The following is a 15,312-nucleotide window of genomic DNA, read 5'->3' as shown; positions in this document are numbered from 1 at the left end:
TGCAGTTGGGCACCTGGGGGGATTCCTGCCCCCTCTTTTCTGGGGAGAACCATCATGCTGTGCCCACCCATGGGTGTCCTGCCTGTCCGTGCAGGGCCCACCAGCACTGTCACACTGCAGCTCCTGCTCTCCCACATTTCCTCTGGCAGCAGTTTGGGGCTGTTCCAGGGTGTCCCAGGAAAGGGCAGTTCCTGAGTGTGTTGTGGGATATTCCCTGCTCAGCCAGGCACAACTTGCCAAGGGCTGGAGCAGGATTTGGCCCCAGGACAGGCCTTTCCCCTTGCAGCACGGCACAAATGAGATGCTCTCCTCACCTTGAAGTGTCGTTTCCAGAGCTTGCTGCCTGCATTGAGGGAACACAGCAGTGCCAGCTCGGTGTCACGTGCACCCGTTGCTTTCCTGGCTGTTTGCCACGTCCCTGCACACCTGATTCTGTCAGAGGGAATGGATTAGGCTTGCTTTGCCAGCTTTTCTCAGAGGGGTGGGCTGCAGAGCGTGCCATTCCGCACACAGCAGGGTGCTGTGCACCAGAAGGTCACTTATGGGGCGTGCTGGATTCCTTGCAGGAGTGTGAGCAGCTCCAGAAGATGTACGGTGGGCACATGGACGAGAGGACGCTGGAGAAGACGCAGCAGCAGCACATGTTGTACCAGCAGGAGCAGCACCATCAGATCCTTCATCAGCAGATTCAGGTAGTGCAGCCAGAGCTGCTGAAGGCTTAGCTCTGTTTTCCTGTGTTGCTGCAGACACAACTCGTGAGCAGGTCCCGGGGGGATTGAGGGAGGGGAGTTTGCTGGGCTTGCTGTAGCGGGAAGGCTGAAGGATTTCAGCAGAGATGTTTGCACAGCTGCTGTGGTAGCTGTGGCAGCCAGGGCTGCAGTCAGGGACTGACACTCAGTGAATCTGGATATGTCCTGCTTCACCCAGCAGTGTTTCTAAATTTACTGACTGAGACATTGACTGCAAACACTTCTTGTTTTCTTGTGGTGCCTGGTTCAGGACTGTATCCGGCCTCCCCAGCCATCTCCACCCTTGCAAGCTCCATGTGAAAACCAGCCAGCTCTGCTCACTCACCAGCTCCAGAGGTAAAGAAATGGCTTTAGGACAGCTCTGGGTTTGACTCCTCCTGAAGCCCAGGGATGAGCTGACACTCAGGAGAGGCCAGGCTGAGTTGGAGGTTTATGGAGTCAGAATGACAGTGCCAGTTCCCAGGTGAATGTGCCTGGTCCTTCGGGCTGGATTCTCTCAGGACTTCAGAATCAGAGAAATGTGATTCAAAGGCACAGACCTGCTTTGAGCAGAGGATTGACAGAGCTGCCTTTTGAGTGGCTTGAAGCTGCCACTTCAGCAGCCAGGCTCTCTCATGCTTCCTTGGTGTCTCACACCTTGCCAGGCCCTTGGTGAGCTCAGCCTCCTTGCCCTCAGCACCCTGACTTGTGGGTGAGGGAGGCTGAGTTACGGGAAATGAGAGCAGGGTGTCTCACCAGGTGCAGTGAGTCAGGAGGTGAGCCTGCAGTGTCCTTGTCCCCAGGTTTCTGTGGTAGCCACAGGTCATGCTCACTCCCTGTGTGACTTGGACAAGTGAGGTGGCTCTCAGAAGAGAAGCCAAGCTGCAGAGACCTTGGGATCCCCAGCAAGGGCTTTATGGTGTTTGTTTTGAACAAGACACGCAGTGTTTGGCATCAGTTCTCACAGTTGAGACGGCATCTTGACAAGGAGCAGGCCTGGTGAGAAGGTGCTTGTTTCCCTGCGTAGGTTACGGATCCAGCCATCCAGCCCGCCCCCAAACCACCCCAGCAATCATCTCTTCAGGCAACCCAACAGCAGCCCGCCCCCCGTGAGCAGCAGCGTGCTCCAGCCCCATGGTAAGCAGTTCTGGGAGCTGGGCAGGGCCCTGTGATCCCATCAAACCCCGCACAAGCAGCCTGGGGGTGCCAGGGCTCCGTTCCCCCCCAGCCCAGGCCCTGCACAGTTTGCTGATGATGTAAAAGATTCTCCATCTGGCAGCAAGGGCTGGTGTTACCGAGAGCTCGCGAGAAGCTGCCAGCTGGAATGTGCTGTCGGGTTCCTTGTCACAAGATCCTTACTTATCGCTCCCGGGGGTGGGGAGGAAGGGCTGATATTCTCAGGTTTATGCAAATCACTGTCAGCCCCGCAGAGTTTCTGTTTTGGTGCAAGGGGCTCTGGCTGTGACCTTTGCACGCTGGCACAGCATGACAGAGCGCCCATACGGACACGTACCGGGCTCCCAGCCTGGCCCAGAGTCATGGAATGAATCACAGCATCATAGCCTGCTTTGGGTTGGAAGGGGCCTTAAAGATCATCCCTCTCCAGCCCCCTGCTACAGGCAGGGACACCTTTCCCTAACCCAGGTTAATCCAAACCCTGTCCAGCACTTCGGGGAACGGAGCAGATCTCGCTCCCAAGCCTCGCCCTGGGCTGGCACGGGTGCTGAGTGTCTTTGTTCCTTGTAGGTGCTGCCTCCCAGTCCCAGTTCCAAGGGATGCCCTCCCACAACACAATCTTCCCGCAGTCGGGTAACTGTTCCCCTCCCCCGGCCATGGGGCTGACGTGCCTGGCCCTGCAGCAGCAGCAGTCGCAGCCCCAGCAGGTCACCATCCAAGTGCAGGAGCCCGGGGACATGGTGGGCAGCAGCCTCCTGCCCGGGGCCTCCGTGGGCGGGCAGGGCCTGGCGTCCCACGCGCGGGGGATGTCCCTGAGCCCCAGCGCCAGCCAGATCCAGATGCAGCACCGCGCCAACCTGATGGCCTCCCTCAGCTACGGCCACCGGCAGCTGTCCAAGCAGCTGAGCGCCGACAGCGCCGAGTCGCACAGGTGAGGGCCCTCCCTGCCTGCTGGGGCTCAGGGACGGCAGGGAGCGGCAGCCTGGGACGTGGTGTCCTGGCCAGCCTGCCTTGTGCTTGCTCCCTCGCTGTCCCTGGGAGGGAGTTGCTGAGCTGCTGTCCTCCCTGCGGGAGCAGCTCTGGCTCTCATTGAGCAGCGAGGTCACTTGTCCTTTTCCTTGTGCTTGCAGTTTGAACGTGAACAGGTATCCCCCCGCCAACTACGACCAGGTGCACTTACACCCCCACCTGTTCCCGGAGCAGCCCCGCGTTTCCCCCAGCAACTACAGCCCGCCGGGAGGGGTGGGGTTCCCTGCAGCCCAGCAAGCTCTGAAGGTCCCACAGCTTGAGCAGTACCCCAGTTTCCCCCCGAACGCACATCAGCAGCAGCAGCAGCACTACACGGCATCGGCACTACAGCAGGCACTGTTGTCCCCGACACCTCCCGACTACAGCCGACACCAGCAGGTACCGCACATCCTCCAGGGACTGCTTTCCCCCCGGCACTCGCTCACGGGGCACACGGACATGCGGCTGCCCCAGGCAGAATTTGCACAGCTCATCAAACGGCGGCAGCAGCAGCAGCAGCAGCAAGAATTCCAAGAGTTGTTCAGGCATATGAGTCAAGGGGATGCTGGGAATATGGGCACCAGCATGGGACAGAACCTCTCGGAGCGCCAGTCGTTGTCTTTGCCTTATCAGAGTGCTGACACGTACCACCCCCAGAACAGCCCCCAACATCTCTTAAAAATCAGGGCGCAAGAATGTATCCAGCAGGTCCCTGCCTCCGTGCCACCACCGCAGGGATACGGACACCAGCCAGCCCTGTTCCACTCGGAGAGCATGGAGGAGGACTGCGCCTGCGAGGGAAACAGGGACAGCTTTCCTGACAGTAAGAGTTCAAACACATTGACCAAAGGTTGCCACGAGACCCCTCTGCTCGTAAACGCAGGAGGGCACGGGGACCCCGAATCTTTGCTAGGAACTGCTAACCCCGCGCAGGAGCTGGCAACGCACCAGTACAGGCAGCAGCCCGCGCCCGGATTCAGGAATAAGGTGCCCAGCAGAGGTAAGGCTCCCTGCTCTGCCCGTGCAGGCCGGGTGTGCCAGTGCAGCCAGGTGTCCGTCTGTGCCAGCCGCTCACCTCCCTGCCCAGGACACCGTCCCAGCCGGCGCGCCAAGGGTTTCCTGACGTGCTCTGCGTAGCACAGAATTGCCGAGATTCTTTCTGGCTTTTGTGGCCTGAAGTAAATTGCAGGCACAGCCTCTGTAATAAACAGGGTTGAATAAGGAAGGAGCCCCATGGGCTGCTTCCCTTGGGAATTTGACCTACTTCTGCAGGCAGGTAAAGACCAGGGCCCAGCTTGGTGCCATCTTTTCAGGGGTGCTGCATGATGGCCACAGATTTATTCTTGTTGGTGATGTTCTCCATCCCCTGTAAACACGGGATAGGAACAGCTCAGCTGCCAGCACACCCCAGCTGTGGCAGTGTAGCCATTTATTCCTGCTCTTAAGCACAGACCCTCAAGCCCAGGCACTGCTAAAGCTCCCACAAACACACACAGTCACAGTGTTGGTCAGTGTCCTGTGGCTCCAGCAGCCTTGCAGTCTCTCTGGCACTTTGAGGAGCAGCCACAGCAGCAAGATTTATCCCTGATTGAACTGGGATGGGTAGGTTCTGGAGAGAGTGAGTTTAAACTTGCCATTAGGATCTGAAGACCTTTCCTGCTCCTTGGAAGCAGCTACACCTTTGCTCCTCAGTGGCTGCTCTGGCAGCACTGGGCTGTCAGAGAATTCCTGCCTGAGCTGTAATTGCAGGCTCCTCTGCAGGAAAAACACCCTCTGAGTCCTTGCTAAAAGGGCTTTGAGGAGAGGCTGAGTGGGCAGATCAGTATTCCCTGCAGGACTCGGGGTGCTGGGCTGGAGCCACCAGCTTGCCCTTGGCACTCAGAGCCCTATTGCGGAGGAGCTGTGTCCAGGGCACAGGAGGCCCAGCTTTGTTCAGGGACACAGCACGGGTTTGTTGGGAAAGTACCGGGCTGGAATAGGCTGGCTTGGAGGGCTGAGTGGGGCTGCCAAGCCCTGACCCCCCAGAGCGTGGGCGGGGGGCAGGGACAAGGCTGGGCTGTGCTGAAATCCTCCTAAATCCTGAATTCTGTTTGCTCTCAGAGCTCCACTTCCCTGCTGTGCTTGGAGTGGGGGGAATGGCCCCAGGCTCAGTGGAGATTGGAAGCTCTGGAGGGGTGTTCGGTACGAAATCCTGAGTCTGAATCTTGTTACAGAAGCCTGTTAGATGGACAGTGAGATCTGCTGAAGTCAGAAGCCAAATCTCAGCCCCCGCACTGCTGGTGCAAGACTTGTTACACAAAGGAGAAGGACTTTAGACTGCAAGGCCTTGTAAATGAGTAAAAGCAAATAGATGTTTACAAATAGGCTTGTGTCAGCCCTTCTGAGAGGGCTGTTTGTAGTAAACTCTGTCCTGGGATGCAGCTGTTTGTACCATTTTCCCTATGGCCTCCATAACCCACTTGGACTCAGGCCTGGCTGCTCTGGGTCCAGGCAGAGTCACCTCAGAGTTTCCCAGGTACCCTTTCCTACAGCAAATCCTGCATCCCTGGACTTTCCTGCTTCTGACCTACCAAATCCTACATCACTCAGTTTTCCCACTATTGACCTACACCAAATCCTCCATCCCTGGCTTTTCCCACTCTTTCCCTACAGTGTGTAATGAGGGTGCAGTTGGAGGGGTATCTTCCCTCCCTGCCTCAGCTCCCCAGATGTGTTTTCCCTGTAGTTTCCCTGTGGCTGGGGAGTGTCTGTGCTTCCAAGGGCTGATCACAAAGCTCTGCATGTCTGTGCAGCATCTGCCAGGGGACTTTGAGAGCCGACCAAATCCGTTTGGGATGGGACTGAGCTGCCTGTGAGCGGCCCTGCTCCAGTTCTGCTGCAGCGTGGCCGTCCCGGGGCCGGGAGCGCTGCCCGTGGGAAACCTGCCTGGGCTGGGCGCGAGGGAGCCGAGCTGGCGGCAGCGCCGTGCCAGCGTCACATGCCGCAGGGACACAAAGGATGTGGGGATGAAAGGCTCTCCTCTGCGGGGCTGGCACTTCGGGGTGTCTGTCCCTTGGTCCAGAGCGGCATGCCCAGAGGTGAAGTGCTGGCGTTGGGAAGCAGCTGTTTTTTGGGTCCTGGCTCTTCCAGGCTGAGGGAACTCGTCACCCGCAGCACGGGGCTGTTTGTGGAGCTGGAGCAGCAGGCTGCTGGCCCCAACCACTGTTCCCACAGTTGGAGCAGCATCCCAAGCAGTGTGTGGGTGGCACTGATCCGCTAACATCTGTTACCTCATGTTTTCCTTCTCGCTTTTCCGGGAAAGCTGACTGTTAACCGCACGTAACCCCACGGTTGTGCAAAGGAAGGGGGAGGCTGCATCTCTGAGTGCCCTGGGACGGGGCTCCGGCAGGAATGCCACATTCCTGGTGGAGGAAGGGCACGGGGAGCAGTGTGCTGCCTGTGCTGTCCGTGCTCACCTTCCTGCAAGCAGAGCGGGGACCACATGGGATGGGGTCTCACTTCAATTCTGCTAAATTTGCAGACGGATTTTGGGACTGCTCTGCGCAATGGCAAGCATGATCCTTGTGGGTCCACGTGGGATGTTCTAGGATTCTATGGGATCCCTTTGGGGAGCAGTTTTGTGGCAGCTGCAGTGCCAGTTGGGCCATGCAGTGTCCCAGCACAGCAGGACGTCACTTCCCACTGACCAAAGCCCTGGGAAAGGGCTTTGTGAGGGCTGTACCTGCAGCTGTGTCACCTCGGGGCAGCTCCCCTTGTCAGGGGTGTACCTGCAGCTGTGTCACCTCGGGGCAGCTCCCCAGCGCTCGCAGCCGCGTCGGGCGTTTGTGCTCGGCGGGGTCCGCGCTCAGCGAGCTCAGCCCCGATGGCAGCTCCTCCATGGCTCAGGGCTTTATCCAAAACATCGTGTACTTGATGATGAGAGGCTTTGCCTGATAGGAATGTGGCCTTTGCCCTCAGTCACAAGAGCTTGCGGTGCAGATGGACTTTGCCAGGCAGAGCACTCGTGTGCTCCCGCAGCCAGATTGTGGGAGGGCAGGGAGAAGTCATCTGATAAAAGTGAAGATCCTGGCCAGCTCTTTCAGCAGGATTATGTTGCTTACAATTGCCAAGGGGCCCTGCTGGAACATCCCGTGTTGGAGGCTCCCCCAGCTCTTGTGTAACAATGTGGGGGTCGAGCTCAGGCTCGAGGGGAAGGCAGAAGTGGGAATGGATCTGGTTCCTGTGCTCCTGCCCCTGTGCCTCCAGCTTTAGGCTGCTTTTGTAGACCTGATGGAAGGCAGCTAGAATTGGGATCTTTTGGGATATTGATGCTGGAGGGAGAAGCCTGTGTGAGTGCAACTGGGGGCAGTGGTGCTGCACCACTCTGACTGGAGCAGCCGGGGGTCCTGCTTGTGTTTGTGCGCGGCATCACATCTCAGTTCTGCTGCGGCACAGCTGGCTGCAGGTTTCTTGTACTAACCTGTCCTTTTTGTGTCCTTTTCAAGAGTCCATCGTAGGGAACTGCATGGACAGGAGCTCCCCTGGCCAAGCCATGCAGGTGCCTGACCACAACGGCCTGGGCTACCCCGTGCGCCCCTCGTCCAGCGAGCACCCGCGGCCCCGCAGCCTGCAGAGACATCACACCATCCAGAACAGTGATGATGCCTACGTAGGTGCCTTCGCCTCCCAGCTCCCTCCTCTGAAACAGCCTGGCCTGCCTGTGGGCACACAGGGCTCAGCCAGCCCAGCTGTGGGTCCTGCACTGCTGTGAACGAGCTGCATGATAGCCCAGAGCTCAGTGCTCTGTGCCCTCTGGGGTTTGGGGTGCTGGGAAGTGTCCTGCCCAAATCTGGGTGTGGGCTTTGCTGCAGCTCCCTTCTGCTGTAGATGAGAATGTCAGCTTCACTGGTTCAGGGGTGCCCAGTGGCAGGACCAGGAGCAATGGCTAAAACACAACGGGTTCCACCTCAACATTAGCAAGAACTTTCCATGGAGGGTGGCAGAGCACTGGAACAGCTGCCCAGGGTAGTCTCTCTCTCTCTGGAGACATCCCAAAACCAGCCAGATATGTTTCTCTGTCACCTGCTCCAGGTGTGCCTGCCTTGGCAGGGGTTTGTGCTGGATGATCTCCTGATCTCCCTTCCAGCCCCAGCTATGCTGTGGTTCTGTTAGCTCAGGGGCATTTGGACCATTCAGTCCATCCTGCTGTTGAAGGGGCAGGCTGTGCCCAGGCTGTGCCTGGTGCAGTTCTTCTTGTCTTTCCAAACCCGTGCTGAAGGTTTGCAGAGGCTCCCTGGGCACCCTGTCCATGGGCAGATGGGGAACACCCGGATCCTGAGCTCCCCCTGAGTGTGTCCTGCCGTGTCCACAGGTGCAGCTGGATAACTTGCCTGGCATGAGTTTGATGGCAGGAAAAGCCCTCAGCTCTGCGCGGATGTCGGACGCCGTGCTCAGCCAGTCGTCGCTGATGGCCAGCCAGCAGCTGCGCGACAGGGACGGCGAGGGTGAGCACGGGGAGGGGGTGTGGGCAGCTCCCCGGGGAGCTGAGTCACAGCCACACGTGCTCAGTCTCCTCTTTGCCCTTGCAGAATGCGGGGAGAGTTTGGAAGGTCAAGAGCACGCGAACCTGGGCGACGGCAGCCAGCACCTCAACACCTCCTGCTACCCCTCGACGTGTATCACGGACGTCCTGCTGAGCTACAAGCACCCAGAGGTGCCCTTTGGGATGGAGCAGGCAGGGGTGTAACCAGGAGGGAGTGAGTATCCGTGTGTCCTTCTCTCACCACACCACTCCCAGGGGTCGCCTTCCCTGCTCGTTGCTCCAGTGCTGGGGTTGGGACCATCTGCTCGGAGCTCCTGCGCTGAAGCTGATTGCTGTCCCCCCATTTGCCCAGGGACAGCATCCCTCCTTCCAGGCTGGTGCTGCACTCAGAGCCCTCTGCATGGCAGGGTCTCTCTCCTGGGGCAGGGTCACGAGTGGCCTGGGAGGGCTGTGGGAGGAGATGTGCTGTTCTGGTGTCCCCTAACACCTCTCTTTCTCTCTCTTGCAGGGTTTGTGTACAGCTTTGAAATGAAAAGGTCCATTTTAAACCAACAGTATCTAGCAGCATTGCGCCAAATTGCCGTAGTATTTCTGACTAACTGGAATACCATGGCCCCTTTCCTCATCCTCACTTCATCCAGTGTGTCGTTCCTTTGGGTTCTTTAATTTCTGCCACACTTGCCTGTAACTCCAGCTACACCCAGAGCCCTGAGCCCGACACGGAGGATCGGCCTCGGCACCGGGGCTGCTCTGGGGGCTGGCCCTGCCCAGGGCCCCACGCTGGGCTGAGCCTCCCTGGAGCCTGCCCTGGGCAGGTCCAAGGGGGCTGGAGCTGCTCCTGGATGGAGGCCACGCTCTCCTTCCTCTGTCCCTCTGCACTGGGGGTCTGGCCCTGGCAGCGCTGGCTCCCCACCCCGGTGCAATCCACTTCTTGTCTCACCTCTGTCTGCTCTGTTCCCTCTCGTGTGTCGGGGTGCTGACAGGATCACCCCTGCCCTCCCTCCCCTTTTCTTTCCAAATCTGCCACGACTTGGGTTTTTTTCTTTTCCTGGCTAATGTAGGGCAGATGGATTTTTCTTTGTTTCCTTCGCTTTTCCTCCTGATCACGTAGGAATTGTTTTTTTTGGTAAATGTTGTTTTATTATTATTGTTATTAATAAAAGGCAAAAGGAATTTCTGTTTGAGAGAAATTTTTAACTAGATTCTGTTCTATATGAATTGTGACTTGCACCTTTTGTTCAAAGTATTTTATTTCTTTTAATGACATTGTACTTGTGACTGGTTTTCTCTCGTGCCAGTGGCGACAGTGGTAATTCTCCTTATACAGTCGGGACGTGCAGAGGTCTCTTCTTTGTCCCTTTTCCATCCTTTCCGTGGTGGATAGAGCGGGAGGCCCCCCCGCCCTGGGGCTCAGGAGCACGTGGTGTCACCCTTGCCTTTGGGACTTGACAAGCTCCGGCTCAGACCCTTCTTACTGACATTTTTTTCCGGAATATTTTTTAAAACTAAACGAAACATCGACCCAGCCCTCCTGACTTTGCACAGAAGGAAGTGTGAAACCAGCACGGCAGAGGTGACTTTGCTGTCCTTACCCCGTGCCTCTTCCCCGCCTCCCCTTCTCCGGGAGAACGACGCTGACAGCTCCGCGATCCCGGCAGTGGGAGAGGAGGGGAGCTCCGGCCGTGCCCGGCCCCTCGGGCACGGGAAGGGTGGGAAACGCTGAAAGCCTTTTGCTCTGTCCCTTTGGTTCATTTTCCTTTTGTTTACATGACACTGTATCCTGGGAGAGTCGCCGGGCCCCCCCCAGCAGCAGCTGCCCCGTCACCGTGCCATCCGCAGCATCACACTTTTTTTATCATGGCTTTGTATTGTAGTAATCAATACGCGCAGTATATGTTGAATGTATATTAATATACTTTGCTATTATTTCTGTTTTTTGGAAATGTCAGAAGTATTTTTTTTTTCTTCCTCATTTATGTTGGACTAAAAACGAACAGGAAAAAAAAAAAAAGTTTCAGTAAATCTTCAGTCCATTTTTTGTGGGTCACTTGCAACTAGTCAGTTAGTTGGACAGTGGGATCATAACAAATAAAACCATGATTATGATCTTCCCTGGGCTCCTGTTTGCCTTGTTGCTCAACACCAGAGTTCAAGGGGCGGCAGCTGCTGTCCCCAGTCCATCCCTGGCGCTGTCACTTCCCCTGGTCCCCAGCAGCCCCCCTGGCTGGGTGTCCCGGAGCCCCTGGCACTCACAGCCCCAGAGCCCGGGTGTGGGGAAGGCAGTGACAGGAAGCCTGCCTGCATCTGCTGCATCTGCTGCACTGGGGCTTTTCCAGCTGTGGGTAGGGTGTGGGAGGCGCAGGGAGCTGTGCCTGTGCCTGCAGCACCTGCGGTGGCAGTTCCCGTGCCGTGCCCTTGCTGGCTGGCACGGGCTGGGGCTGCAGGGAGCCGGTGCCACCCAGAAACGGGAGCATCATTGCTCTGCAGCAGCTCCCCTGGCACTGCCAGCCCTGCACACGCCCTGCAGCCCCTCTGGGGACATGGCTCCTCTCCCTCTGTCCCCCCTCTCCCCTTGCCAGGTGGGCTCAGCCTGATTCCTGTGCATCCCTGCACTGGTGGCAGTGGCACAGGGAAGCTCCTGGGGTTGGCTCGGGCTGAGGGGGTTTTGGGGCGGCCGTGCCAGTGCTGGCACCTGCTCTGAGCCGTCCCCTTGCCCAGGTCCCCAGCTGGGGCTGGCGTGGGCGGGCAGGGGCGCCGCTCCCGGGACCTCTGAGCTGGGGACACGGCGGGAAAAGGGGGTGACGTGAGCGGCCCCGTGAAGGACGGGGCACAGACCCGCGGCCGAGGCGAGGGGTCCGGGTACGGCAGGCCAAATCCCTGCGGGAATAAACCTTGTCCCCGGGCCGGCGGCCAATCCCTGGGGGCTGCGAGGGGCCCCGGCAAGGCCGCGGGGCCAGCGGGAATCTGGGTCACCGGGAGCGTAAACAGCTCCTTGGCCGGCGAGGCGCGTCCCTCCCGCGGGGAGCTCCTGTTTGCTCGCCGCCCCTGCCAAGCCCGCGCTCCTCGGCGATGCCGCGCGATCCTTGAACCCTGCGCGCCACATCGCCCGCCGGGAGCGCGGCTTATCTCCGCGGAACTGCCCCTCCGGCATAAATAGCGGCGGCGGAGCCCCGGCCGCTCAGACGGGACGAGCAGCAGCGGCAGAGAGAGCTGGTAAGAGCCCGGGCTGCCCCGCAGGAGCCGCAGGGACGGAGCGGTGCCCCTCGGCCGGGACCCCCGGAGCCGGGCTGGGGGCTCAGCCCCCCCGGGTTGGCTCTGCCGGGGCTCCCCGCGCCCAACTCTCTTGCTCTGCCCGCAGGTCCAGCGCGAAGATGAGAGCCGCGGTGCTGACCCTCGCCCTGCTCTGCCTGACGGGTAGGTCCGGACGGGGCTGCGGTTCCCGGGATGGAGCGGCACGGGCGGGACGCGAGCGCTGCTGGAAGCCGCCGGTTTGCGAAGCGCTTTGCGAGCCGGGCTGCAGCCGAGGGGCTCCCTGGTTCCCCCCGAGCCGGGCTGGAGCCGGCCCCGGGCGGCGCGTCCTGAGCACGGCCGGCTCTCTCCGCAGGCACCCAGGCCCGCTCCTTCTGGCAGCACGATGAGCCCCAGGCACCCCTGGATCGCCTCAAGGACATGCTCGATGTCTACCTGGAGACAGTGAAGGCCAGCGGCAAGGAAGCCATTGCCCAGTTCGAGGCCTCCACCGTGGGCAAACAGCTGGAGTAAGTGGGGGGCGCGTGGCGGGGGGCCGGGGGGGGCCCCGGGCGCCGTGCGTGACCCCCCCCCCCCTCCTGTCCCGCAGCCTGAGGCTGGGCGAGAACCTCGACACGCTGGGCGCGGCCGCCGCCAAGCTGAGAGAGGACGTGGCCCCCTACTACAAAGAGGTGCGGGAGATGTGGCTGAAGGACACCGAGTCCCTGCGCAAGGAGCTGACCAAGGACCTGGAGGAGGTGAAGGAGAAGATCAAGCCCTTCCTGGACCAGTTCTCTGCCAAGTGGACGGAGGATCTGGAGCAGTACCGCCAGCGCCTGGCACCCCTCGCCCAGGAGCTGAAGGAGCTCAGCAAGCAGAAGGTGGAGCTGCTGCAGCAGAAGCTGACCCCGGTGGCCGAGGAGGCGCGGGACCGCCTGCGCGGCCACGTCGAGGAGCTGCGCAAGAACGTGGCCCCCTTCAGCGATGAGCTGCGGCAGAAGCTGAGCCAGAAGCTGGAGGAGATCCGCGAGAAGGGCATCCCCCAGGCCGCTGAATACCAGGCCAAGGTGGTGGAGCAGCTCAGCAACCTGCGGGAGAAGATGACGCCCCTGGTGCAGGACTTCAAGGAGCGCCTCACCCCCTACACCGAGACCCTCAAGGCCCGCTTCCTCAGCTTGCTGGAGGAGCTCCAGAAGACCGTGGCCTGAGCTGCCGGCCGGCGCGGCCAGGGACTGAGCCCAGCCCCGCCCCGCAGCCGCCCCGGGCGCTCCCTGCCCTGCCCCGGGCACTTCTCCTCAGGGGCTCCGGGGACAGGCTGCAGGAGCCCCCGGCCAGCCCGGCCCTAGGGTGTCCTCCCCGGAGACCCCCTCTTCCCCTAGAATTCCCTCCCCAACCCGGCGTCGCTCTCAGCTTTGCCTCCCTTTTGAGAAATAAACTTGACTTAAGTTATTGGAGCTCGCTCAGTCTTTGCAGTGGATGCTGGAGGGGGAAAGGGGTGCTCTGAGCTGGGGGTACTGGGGGACCCAGAGGGACTGGGGAGACGGGGAGCTGGTGAGGGGTGCCCGGGGCTGGTGAGGGGTGCCCTGCACTCACCCAGTACTGAGTCCAGCTCAGCCCGAGGTGCAGCCGAGCTCAGCCCCACACAGGGGGCTGGGGAGTGTGGCACTGAATTTGCAGGAGTTTTTGGAAGCAGCACCCGGCTCCTGCCACCCTGGGCACCCCGACACGGCCGTGTGTACCCCAGTGCTGGTGTCTGTCCCAGCCCCCGCTCCCCCCGCGGGTCCCACTCCTCCTTGCCAGCCCCAGTGATGCCACCACAGCGTTTGCGTCAGCCCCTCTTTATTGAGAGCACAGCGACAGCGGGTGGGGGTCCGGGGGGGGGTCCCCGACAGACCCCGGGCAGCCCCTGGCGAGGCTACGCGGGCGGAGTCTTCTTCAGGAGCTCGGCCAGCTGCTCCTTGAGCCACACCAGCCGCTGCTTCGCCAGCTCCGCGTTGTCCGACAGCCACTGCCTGCACGGGGAGGGGAGCGGAGCGGAGGGGAGGGCAGGGGGTCAGCGCGGGGCCCTGGCCGGGCTCCACCGGCACCGGGGACGGGCATAGGGACGGGGACAGGGACGGGGACGGGGACAGGGCTGGCGGGGTTCGGGGGCACCTGGCCTGCTGCGCCGCCTCCGACTCCCGCACCCTGCTGAAGGCGTCCTTGGCCATGGCCGTGGCTTTCTGGGCCAGCTCCTGCACCTTCTGCACCAGCGCCTTCGGCTCCTCGGGCGAGTCGGCCCCTGCAAAAGCGAGCCTGGTGGGACGGGGGGCACGGGGCCCCGCGGCTGCGCCCCCCGCGTGTGCCCCCAGCGCCTGAGCCCCCAGCCCTCCTCCTGCGCAGCCCCCCGGCCCTTACTTGCTCCCACCGCCAGGACGGCCGTGCAGGCCAGCAGGAACAGCAGCGACGCCTTCATGGCTGGGGAGAGAGCATAGCGCACGATGTGGGGCGGCAGGGGGGCACGGGGGGGTCCCGAGCCCGTCCCCTTGCCAGCACGACCCTCGCCAGGGATGTCCCCGCTCACCTGTGCCGGGCTCTGACGCGGGGGCAGCCCCGGGCTCCCTCTTTATAGCCTCTGGGGGATTCGTGCAAAGGTCAGGGCAGGGCGCGGGGGGGCTGCAGGGGCGCTGCGTCCAGCCAGGAGTTGGGAAATCCCGCGGGGACGGAGCCCGCTGGGGCCCCGCGTGTCTGTGCGGGTGTGCCCGGAGCCGGGCAGCGCGGCGGGGGCACACGCGTGTGCGCAGCCAGCCCGGTGCCCGCGGAGGGGCAGCCCTGGGCACGCACGGCACAAGGGTGACATCCAGCGGCCCTGTCCCCGGGCACGACGCCCTCGGGCACCGCGAGGCTCTTCGGACCTTGCCACTGCCCCCGCCACCGCCTGGCCGGTCCCTGCCCTTTGCCCGCAGGGACACATCGGCGCGGCTCCGCTGTCCCCGGGGGGGTGGGCTGGGCCGGGGGCTGCCCCCGGGTGTGTGCCCAGAGCCCGGTGCCCACTGCCGGGGCACGAACGGGGCCCAGCTGCATTCCCAGGCACCGTGTGGCTGCAGTGCCCTGCAGTGTCCCGGCCTCTTCCTGTGCCAGGGCTCCTTCCAGGAACGATGGCATCCCGCCTGTGTGCAGCCTCGTGTGTCCGCCGGCTCCATCACAGCACCCCCCTGAGCCCCTGTCCTGCCCTGAGCCCGTGTCCTGCCCGGCCCAGCCCAGCGGGTGGCAGAGCTGGGAGGTCCCTGCAGCATCCCCAGCCCCCGTGTCCTGTCACGCTGCCACCCATCCCACAACCACACACGGCAGGTACTGCCCTGCCAGAGCCACTGCTGCAGCCACGGAGCACTGAGGGGTCCCCAGCCCAGGTCCCTGTCCCCAGGAGGGGCTGGGGGTGTCCCGTGTACCCCCACCCCGTCTGTCCCTGTCACCCCCCCGGGGGCTGGCGGGGCCATGGGTGATGCCAGGGCTCTGGGTGATGTCAGGCCCGAGCACACGTCAGGCACTTCCACGTTGTGCCCGTGCTAAAGTCCAAGCCCTTGCTGTGTCACAGCCTGCGTGGAAGCGCTCGGGCTGCATAAATAGAGCTGGGAGCTGCCGGCTCTGCAGCTACCGCGGCACTGGCAGCAC

At 61.5% G+C, this 15,312-nt stretch overlaps 3 protein-coding genes across 6 annotated transcripts in view; 2 read left to right on the top strand and 1 right to left on the bottom strand.

Annotated features, from left to right (window-relative positions):
• SIK3 (SIK family kinase 3) overlaps positions 1 to 10,544 on the top strand; it is a 70,695-nt gene extending 60,151 nt beyond the window's left edge. For all 4 annotated transcript variants that reach the window (XM_041413799.1, XM_041413797.1, XM_041413798.1 and 1 more), the window contains 9 exons: positions 567 to 692; positions 1,000 to 1,085; positions 1,756 to 1,865; positions 2,475 to 2,835; positions 3,035 to 3,912; positions 7,397 to 7,560; positions 8,263 to 8,395; positions 8,480 to 8,647; positions 8,942 to 10,544. In XM_041413799.1, the coding sequence (XP_041269733.1) occupies positions 567 to 692; positions 1,000 to 1,085; positions 1,756 to 1,865; positions 2,475 to 2,835; positions 3,035 to 3,912; positions 7,397 to 7,560; positions 8,263 to 8,395; positions 8,480 to 8,637 (2,016 nt within the window). In that variant the 3' untranslated portion in view covers positions 8,638 to 8,647; positions 8,942 to 10,544. The remainder of the gene's footprint in view (positions 1 to 566; positions 693 to 999; positions 1,086 to 1,755; positions 1,866 to 2,474; positions 2,836 to 3,034; positions 3,913 to 7,396; positions 7,561 to 8,262; positions 8,396 to 8,479; positions 8,648 to 8,941) is intronic.
• Positions 10,545 to 11,264: 720 nt separating this feature from the next.
• APOA1 (apolipoprotein A1) lies at positions 11,265 to 13,110 on the top strand. The gene is made up of 4 exons (XM_041413805.1): positions 11,265 to 11,646; positions 11,792 to 11,847; positions 12,038 to 12,191; positions 12,272 to 13,110. The coding sequence occupies exons 2-4, from the start codon at positions 11,805 to 11,807 to the stop codon at positions 12,867 to 12,869; spliced, it is 795 nt and encodes a 264-aa protein (XP_041269739.1). The 5' UTR covers positions 11,265 to 11,646; positions 11,792 to 11,804; the 3' UTR covers positions 12,870 to 13,110.
• A 123-nt stretch (positions 13,111 to 13,233) lies between these two features.
• Positions 13,234 to 15,312, bottom strand: APOC3 (apolipoprotein C3). Its single transcript, XM_041413801.1, has 4 exons — positions 14,225 to 15,312; positions 14,059 to 14,118; positions 13,816 to 13,942; positions 13,234 to 13,673 (listed from the first exon to the last, which is right to left on the bottom strand). Exons 1-4 carry the CDS (start codon positions 15,135 to 15,137, stop codon positions 13,577 to 13,579), a joined length of 1,197 nt encoding a protein of 398 aa, XP_041269735.1. The 5' UTR covers positions 15,138 to 15,312; the 3' UTR covers positions 13,234 to 13,576.

This window comes from Onychostruthus taczanowskii, unplaced genomic scaffold (genome assembly GCF_017590055.1).
Source record: "Onychostruthus taczanowskii isolate IOZ18803 unplaced genomic scaffold, ASM1759005v1 scaffold43, whole genome shotgun sequence".
NCBI classification, from domain to species: domain Eukaryota; kingdom Metazoa; phylum Chordata; class Aves; order Passeriformes; family Passeridae; genus Onychostruthus; species Onychostruthus taczanowskii.
The sequence above is the reverse complement of the archived record's forward strand: the minus strand, read 5'-3'. Positions and strand labels throughout refer to the sequence as shown.